Below are 9,002 nucleotides of genomic sequence, written 5' to 3'. Positions count from 1 at the left end.
AGACATCGGATCTGCCTTCTTTGCTCGGGAGTATCACGGCGGCGCACGCCTTCTACCCCTTGATGGGGGTGGCGGATCGGCACGAACACGGGGGGAGAGATCAAGGCGGAGAGTGGGGTGGTTGGCAGGGGACTCCTCCTTGGCGGTCCGTGGAGAAGTACGGTGTGAAGGAGAGAGGACGCCATGGTGAAGGTGAGGTGGGCATCATCCGGTTTTAAAGGAGAGGGCCCAATCTCCAGCTATGGCGGGAAACCGAGCGGGAAGGGGAGGGTCTGGCGGGAAAAGGAAAGGGTGCATCGTGGGATGATGTTTTTGTGTTGGGCCCACGTGTTGGAGATAAGATGATGGATAGTCTGGACAACCACATTTCCCGCAAGGGGAGGGGATCAAAGTGGAGAGCAGGGCGGTGGTGATCGACACGAACACGAGGGGAGGGGATCGGGGCGGAGAGTGGGGCGGTTGGTGGGGGACCCCTCCTTGGCGGTCCGTGGAGAAGTATGGTTTGAAGGAGAGAGGGTGTCATTGCAAAGATGAGGTGTGCCCAACAATGGACATCATATTTTTTTTGGAATGCATGACATTCAACTCTATGTTACAACCTGGAAATGGCTCAGCAGACATTGGGTCTGCCTTCTTGACTCGAGGGGGCGACATCACAGGCAGTGCACGCCTCTTACCCCCTGATGGGGGTGGCGGATCAGCATGAACACGGGGTAGGGGATCAGGGCAGAGAGCGGGGTGGTTAGTGGGGGACTCCTCCTTGGCGGTCCATGGAGAAGTATGGTGTGAAAGAGAGAGGGTGCCATGGCGAAGGTGTGGTGGGCATCATCCGGCTATAAAGAAGAGGGCTCCAACGAGAAATGTCCCTCTACAGTGGGAAACCGAGCGGGAAGGGGAGGGTCCGACGGGAAAAGGGAGGGGTGTGTCATGGGGTGGGGTTTTGTTTTGGGCCCACATGTTTGAGATAACATGACGAATTGTCCGGACAACAACATTTCCCGCGAGGGAAGGGGATCAGAGTGGAGAGCGGGGAGGGTGGCCGATCGGCGCGAACACGAGAGGAGGGGATCAGGAGGGAGCGAGGCGGTTGGTGGGGGACTCCTCCTTGGCGGTCCGAGGATAAGTATGGTGTGAAGGAGAGAGGGCGCCATGACGAAGATGAGGTGTGCCCAACAACGGACATAATATTTTTGTGGAATGCACGGCATTCAACCGTATGTTACAATGTGGCAATGGCTCGGGAGACATTGGATCTACCCTTTTGGCTTGGATTGGGGGGGTCATGGGCAGCGCACGACTCTTACCCCTTGATAGGGGTGGCGGATCGGCACAAACATGGGGGAGGGGATCAGGGCGGAGAGCAGGGTGGTCGATGGGAGACTCCTCCTTAGCAGTCCAAGGAGAAATACAGTGTGAAGGAGAGAGGGGGGATCAGGGCGGAGAGCATTGCGGTCGATGGGAGACTCCTCCTTAGTAGTCCAAGGAGAAATACGGTGTGAAGGAGAGAGGGAGTCATGATGGAGGTGAGGCGGGCGTCATCCGGTTAAACCAAGCGGGAAGAGGAGGGTTCGGCAAGGAAAATAAAAGGGTGCATCATGGGGTGGGGTTTTTGTGTTCATCCCACATGTTGGAGATAACATGATGAATAGTTCGGACAACCTCATTTCTCCCCCACATATAGTCTGGATTTGGGAGAGCCCGGACTGTTCAGACGATTGGATTTTGGGGAGCCTGCTAGGCTCCCATTTGATCCGAACACGCCCGAATGTACGAGAAAGAAATTCTTTCATTCATTTATATGCATTGTAGCCCGTAGCAACATGCGGACGTTCTACTAATTTATATGAGTTGCAATGCACAAGCAATTGTCTGATCAACTTAAAAAGCTAACACAAACCAACCGTCCCTCAGTCACGACTCACGACCATATAGGCGGCTAAAAACCTCATAACTCCCCAAAAGATTTTTTACGAAGCAAGAAGAACAATGAAACAGAGGCGCTAAGTGAGCAACTCGATAACTAAGCATTCATGCGTAATTGTTGAAGACGGCATGACAATCTCGAATTGCGAGATCAAATAGCTCATGTGTCCTCCGCGGCCATAGAACCCTCCACTGTTGAAGAAAGAAGATCATATGATGTGAACAAGCCAAAAGAAAAAATCATTCAGATGTCTAACTGTTACGTGTATGTATTCCAAAGTGCCTACCAAGTCGCCATCATCCTTTTCCAAATATAATAAGCCCTCTCTCTCATTGCACCTAATCCACTCTAAGAACTTGCTAGGATTCCATCGCAGTACATAAAGGGCACAAGCTATATGAGGGGCCCTGACTGGTCAAATTTTGTGACCCCGTAGCAATCATGGAATGCTTGCCACACAAAAACACTTATCTTCAAAAAAGGACTTTGATTTTTTTTCTTCCAGAGTTTAGCCAAATGAAAGGTTAAGGCACTATACATGGAACTTGTAGAGTACTCCCCATTCTTATTGCACGCGCACAATCATCATCTGGCTTATCAGAGAGATATCACAGAGTATCTGTATAAATTTCCCAAATAATTTGTATCCTCACTCCCAGATGATCTCTTAACTAGACATCCAACATTGCGAATTCAAATCATTACACTTATGCGTCCCCTCTCATCCCTCTCGTCGCCTCTCGTCCCTCTCGCATCGCCTCCCCCGCGGGTGGCTCAGGAGGGCTCAGCCGCCGCCACCTAGTAATCCTCCAGCACCCTTCTCCCTCTCTGCCGCTGCCGATGGTCGGCGCCGGGCAAAGCCCGTGCGTGCGACGGCGGCGGCGGAGGGTCTCTCCCCCCTCTCCCGGATCCGTGGCGGCGCGGGCGTCCTGATTCGGCGGGTGCGGCCCTCCCATCAGTGTGGCGGATCCCGGAGGTGGCGGGCTCGCGGTGGTGCACGGGCGCCCAGATCCACGGGTGTGGGACTCCCGGCAGCGTGCGGGCTCCCGGCGGCGGCGGGATCGGTCGACGGCGGGCTTGGACGATGGCGTCGGCCACGCGGTGCCGGATCTCATCGCACATGGCGGATCTCGCCACTCCGGCCATCGTGGAGGAACCTGGACCTGGGGCGGCGGCCCCGTTAGGCTTGGCGGCGGCGCCCTCGGCTGGCGGCGCTCGCGGGGGGTGGATGGACGGCGTCTTGACCGCGTGGGGGTGAGTTGCCGGTGGATCTCCTCCACGTTACAGACTCTCTCCCGCTGCACTTGGTGGCTTACGATCGCGGTCGTCGGCCTCGGTGCGTTCGCGGGGGCTGGTAGAGGTGCCATCGGACCGCAGGAAACTCTGGATGACTCATTCATCCCGACGGTGGCGACGACCAGGGTCGCCGTTCTCCACCTTGCAGGCGTCGTCGAGGTCCATGCCCTCCACCCCAACCCCATGTCCGAGTGAAAACCCAAAATCTCCTTAGATTGGGCAGCGGCGGCACTGCGTGTGTCGTACCCTTCTTGGAGGCGCCGCCTGGGGCGTTTGGGTGTAGAGGAACTGCACGCGGAGGGGATGGGACCAGTGGCAACAGGTGGTGTTCGCGACGGAGGAGCGGCGTGGCATCTGGCACGTCGACAACGGCGGGTCTCAGCGGCATGGAGCAGCGGGGTCTCGCCGGTGGGTGTGTGATGATGGACGGGGCGCAGGATGGTGGCGTTGTCTGGCGTCGTGGTGGTGTCGACGTCAGCTAGACCGGGCAAGGTAGATGCAGCAGTACATCACTGAAGATGGATTGGTGGCAGGTGGCTGCGGCGGCCTCATACCCGGCAGGCGTCCTGGTTGAGGAGTGCGCCGGACTGGTGGGTGCCCCATACCTGGCAGGAGTCTTGGTTGGGACCTCAGGTCTTAAATGTTAGGTTTGGGTGCGATGTCGGTTTGGTATTAGGCCCAGACTATCAGCATCCCTTCATCAACTGGATAGGAGTAGCGACAGATGTTGCCTAGACAGTGACTTTAGTCTTACTGTTGTATGACTTTGTAAAGTCTTGTGTGAATTATTAATAAAGTGGCTGCATGCATCGTCCAGATGCAGAGGCCGGGGTCCTCCTCCTTTTCTAAAAAAAATCATTACACTTAAGGATGGCATCAGGATTAGTAAAAAAAATAAAAAGTCCAAGGAAATGAATCCTGAGATGAGTGTGACCCAAGTATCATGCCAAAATATAAACCTCCTCCATTGCAAATATTAAACACGACACCCCACCTGAACATGTTTGATTTCCTGCAGAGCTAGCCTGGTGGATTTCAGTAGGCCAATTACCTTTTTTCGTGTTGATCTATCTCGTGCAAATGGAGGGGTACATTCTTGTTAGTACAAGAAACCAACCAGGGTAAGTTTTTTTTTTGAGTTGGAACATGCATCTCCTCAGGTATGTGCGTCTAGTTTGGTCCTTGCGACAGAATAAAACAGTACATTAGAAGACGTATTTGGCCTTAACAATTAAAATCTGTCGTAGTTTAGGTGGTTAGGATACTCGGCTCTCACCTGAGAGACCTGGGTTCAAGTCCTGTCGATGGAAATGTTTTGCATTCTTTTACTTATTTTTTAGTATTTCATTGATCTATACACTCTTTTGTGAAAAAGTATGGTAGATTTCGCCAGTTCTCTTCCAAAACTGTGGCTTTGTTTTAATCATTTGGCCTGATTTTGACAGTTGAAGCAACCCTACATTCTCTATGGTTCTTCAAAGGGTCTGTCTAGGACATGTTTTGTATTACTTATTTTTTAGTATTTCATTGATCTATACACTCTTTGTCAAAAAGTATGGTAGATTTCGCGAGTTCTCTTTCAAAACCGTGCTTTGTTTTAAACCTTTGGCCTGATTTTGACAGTTGAAGCAACCCTACATTCTCTATGGTTCTTCAAAGGGTCTGTCTAGGACACATCTAGGATACATACTTATGTCACATCTCAGTTGATGTCCATTCTGTTTGTGGTCTATTTTTTTCCTAGTTTTTTTTGTTCCTTTTTGCTGCATTATATATTTGTGGGAGCTTAGATGTGACATCCTTAAAAAACATCTAGATGTGAATTAGACAAATTGTTCTTCAAAAGGAAACTGAGGAAACAATGCATTAGTTTCCCAGCAAAAAAAATGTATTAGTTTCATTCCTTTTCAGGATCAGAAAAAAAAAATACAACTCCGCAACATAAATTTTACCAAAGGACAGTTCTGAGTCTTCCAAGTCCTTTCCAGGGTTGCCTAGGATCACAATTCAAATCTCGTTGCAGATATGAAGGATAGATCACTGCTGTCTAACGTTTCACAAAATTGAGTACACAAGTAGGTGACAGATAGGCAATACCTCAATAAAGAACGAGTGTTAGCTTCAAGTTGTTCCAGGCTTGATTAGTGGACTAACCCTAAACTCTACAACTAACTCGGTTCTTTAAAACATCCACAAGCATTCGGTAAAATAAGACAGTCCGGAGATTAAACACACAAAGGAAAATTCAGTTGTACATGTTCCTTTGACTAACCCACTCCAGCAGAGCACTGAAATTTTTGAAGAAAAACAACAAGTTGAAGAAGATTGTCACGATAACATATGGTGCGATTCTGAATATAGTAATTCATGGTACCAGCAAAATCAGACAGCCATTGAGCCATGTTACCATGGCGTTACCTGCACACCCCTTCAACAAAATGGCCAACCAGCTCAAATGCAAAGACAGAACATGGTTAACCACAGCTTAGTTCACTAGAAAGACACAGCTTAGCTCAATTAAAAAAACCCGCGTAGGAAGTCTTGCGTTTCACTAGGACACAAGAGCAAATGTTTTCACGGTGAATGCCATTAGACTGATGTAACAAACTAATAGCCATCATTATGATGATCATACAAAAGGAAACACGTTCAACGATATTATAATTAATGATTGTCATACCACCAACAAACCGGGTCAATGGCAATTAAGATGCTCCGTTTGTCGCCAAATTCATACCCATTAATGTCCTCCATCTGCCTTGGGTCCTCTGCCTTTCTGCATCCAAAGACAGCGAGCCATCGACGACAAGGTTCGTGATTGCGAGGCAGGACAGCCAATCTATCTCATATGGGCAGAGGAAGTACTTCTTGGTCAGATGCGCTCTGTCGATCCTCCTCATCGACCTATCGCTGAGGCTGAACAGAAAGAGGCCTTCCTCATCGATCCAGAGCACCATCGTCCCACTTTTGCCTCGGAACATCTCCAATCTGACCTTTGCCCTGATCCCCAACGTGGCCACCCGCTGCGGCAAGGAACTTCTCATGTCAATCCTTTCAGAAAGCACCCAGCTGCTGGAGTCACTGCCAAGCGCACTGTTGTGTTTCCAAAGTGTCATCTGAAGCCCTTGCACGATGACCAACAGAATCCCACCATCTGCTGAACTCCCCGGCACTGGCGCCTTGTTGCGCTTTGCTTCGGGTGGGATCTCCAGGTATGACAGCGCCATATTGCCAATGTGCAGTGTGGCAACGTGAGTAACTGACATTTGTTTCCAGCTACCACAGAGCCAACGGATGACACCAAACGAAGCAGCGGTTGAGGATGACACCAAGTAAAGGCCATGCATTAGCTGAGGAACTCCTTGAGACCTCGTCCATGTTCCAGTCTTCGAGCTGTAGCACACACAGATGAAACGATCTCCCTTTTTTATCCAAATGGCAGTCAGTTCGAAGGACTGGGACATTCGTCCGTTAATGTCGACATCATTGGAGACAAACAAGGCATAATGGTCGGGAGGTACATATAAGTGGCTAGGAATCTCAAAGGTTTCACCAGTGAGAGGATTGCACACAAATAACAAATCATTGATGGCCCAACCACCATTGGCAGCGGTAGCTTTTGATTGACGGTGAAGGGCCAGGAAGTTGTCCTGGGATGCAATGGGCTTATAGAAGTTGAGGCTGGCACCAAGACCTGGAATGAAGGTCTCAAGGGATAGTGGCTTGATAGCATTGCGAGCGGATTTGCTGCCAACAAATTGTGATAATTCTGACACCCGCATGAAGCTTGGTGCCAAACAGCGTGTTTTGTCAATATGATGCTTCCAGAGGTTTGGAGAAGACCTTTTCTTGTCCTGGTAGAAGAAGCCAAGAAGGAGGGAAGGGGTGAAGCCATGGTCGTGGTGCCGCCTCCTAAGGCGATCAAGGAAGGTTGGGTCCTTGATGAGATTGCGCCAGAACTTGCTGGACGAAGCAAGGCGGGCAAGGGAGGCTGTATCAGATATGTGTGCTGGGATCTTGTACATGATGTCCATAGGAAGATGCGGTACAGTATCGTCGTCCTCCATTGGTCCTTCCCTGAAATAAAAGGCAAGGCACCATGTGTGTTTACCTCATGATTTAAACAATTGGCACTGGTAAATTATATCATAAACTTTCTTAGGATCACTTAATAGAAGGATCTGACTGAAATATCGACACAATGCATTTGGAAGAACCCCCACAGGAAGACTGCAACTCCAATTTAAACCATTATCCAGCATAATAGCAAGACAGACTTGAAAAGATTCAACAGAGCTATGGTTATTTTGGTAGAACCGCGATGGAAGATGCCAATGCGGCGATACATGAAGCAACATGGTAAAAAACACATCCCACATTGTTCAGAATCATTAGGATAATTTCTTGCCAAAAATAACAAACTAATTGAATTATCACACACTGTTCATCGCCGCTAGGGTTAGGTCTCCAGGAAATATCCCCAAATGTGTGAGCCTCCATTAGCCTACTACGGTCAAAATAAAACACTAAGCGACAACCCCCAATCACGGGATCACCAAGGAGAAACTACCATTCGATCGATTTCGCTGGGTCGAGAGCTGACAGTTAACGGCGGGGGATTTGTGGGGAGCAGACAGAGGATAACTAAGACGAACAAAGACTCTAAGAGCGGGCATCCACCATGACATATAATCAATCAGCCCCTCCCTCATGATTGTAGTCTAGCTTCGAAGTGGAGACCTACCAATGAGAGACACCTCGCCGCTGCCGCCGCCGCCGCCGCGTTCGCGCCACGAGCTGTCTTCCGGTGTGCCGTCGTGTGCGGGGAGAGGACGAGAGAAAAGGTGGCGCCGTCAATACAAGAGGCACCCACGTGTACGGCTCGGTCAACAGGCCACATTTTTTTTTTGAGCGAAATCAACAGGCCATATCATCTTCCCGTTTTCGGCTACAGCACGGCCCATTTATGTCCTCGTTCTGGAAAAGGGTATTTTTGATTAGCAGGTTAGAAACTGTGTTCTACTCCCTCCAATTCAAAATAAGTGTCGTGATTTTGCTTTAAATTAAACTAAAAATTAAAACCATGACACTTATTTTGGATCGGAGGGAGTAGTAATAAAAAAAGAATATAGTATTTCAGAAGATAGAGAAAATATGCCCATACGTACACAACCTATGAAATAAAAAAAATTGCCATACATCTGAAATAAAATGTTCATCGTGCACTTGAAAAATGTTTATGTATTCAAAAATATATTCATGTGTCAAAGAAGTGCATGTGTTTTTAAAAGAGGTCTGTAGAATAAAATAAGTCATCAATACATGTGCGAGTATATGTTCATATATTGTGAAACAAAATATTTAAATCATAAAAGGGGAAAACATATATCGATAAATAGGTGAAAAAAGAATTTCACATGAAAATGAAAGGAAAATAAAAGCAAACATGCAAACAAAAAGGACGGAAAAAAGTTGAAGCCCAAAATGGGGCTCGATTGAAGAGCATGCCCCAAAAGTTTCGTCGGCATGCGAACCAACCTGTGGTTGGATGGTTAGAGGGACTGTGGTATCCCCAGTCCACCAGGGTTCAAATCCTGATGCTCGCATTTATTTCTGGATTTATTTCAGGATTTCCGGCAATGCGCATTCAGTAGGAGGAGACGTTCCCGTCGACGACGAGGTGCCTACGGTGACTTCGTAAATTTCAAGATGATATGCCGGTTCAGTCTTTCGGAGGTGCTCATAGGGGTAGGGTGTGCGTGTGTGCGTTCATAGGGGTGAG

At 48.8% G+C, this 9,002-nt stretch overlaps 1 protein-coding gene across 1 annotated transcript; it reads right to left on the bottom strand.

Moving 5' to 3' along the window:
• Positions 1-5,737: 5,737 nt before the first annotated feature.
• On the bottom strand, positions 5,738-8,034 carry LOC123125967 (uncharacterized). The gene is made up of 2 exons (XM_044546400.1): positions 7,965-8,034; positions 5,738-7,297 (listed from the first exon to the last, which is right to left on the bottom strand). Exon 2 carries the CDS (start codon positions 7,285-7,287, stop codon positions 5,926-5,928), a length of 1,362 nt encoding a protein of 453 aa, XP_044402335.1. The 5' UTR covers positions 7,288-7,297; positions 7,965-8,034; the 3' UTR covers positions 5,738-5,925.
• Positions 8,035-9,002: the final 968 nt, after the last annotated feature.

This window comes from Triticum aestivum, chromosome 5D (genome assembly GCF_018294505.1).
Source record: "Triticum aestivum cultivar Chinese Spring chromosome 5D, IWGSC CS RefSeq v2.1, whole genome shotgun sequence".
NCBI classification, from domain to species: Eukaryota; Viridiplantae; Streptophyta; class Magnoliopsida; order Poales; family Poaceae; genus Triticum; species Triticum aestivum.
Note: the sequence above shows the minus strand (reverse complement) of the source record. Positions and strands in the feature narration are given on the sequence as shown.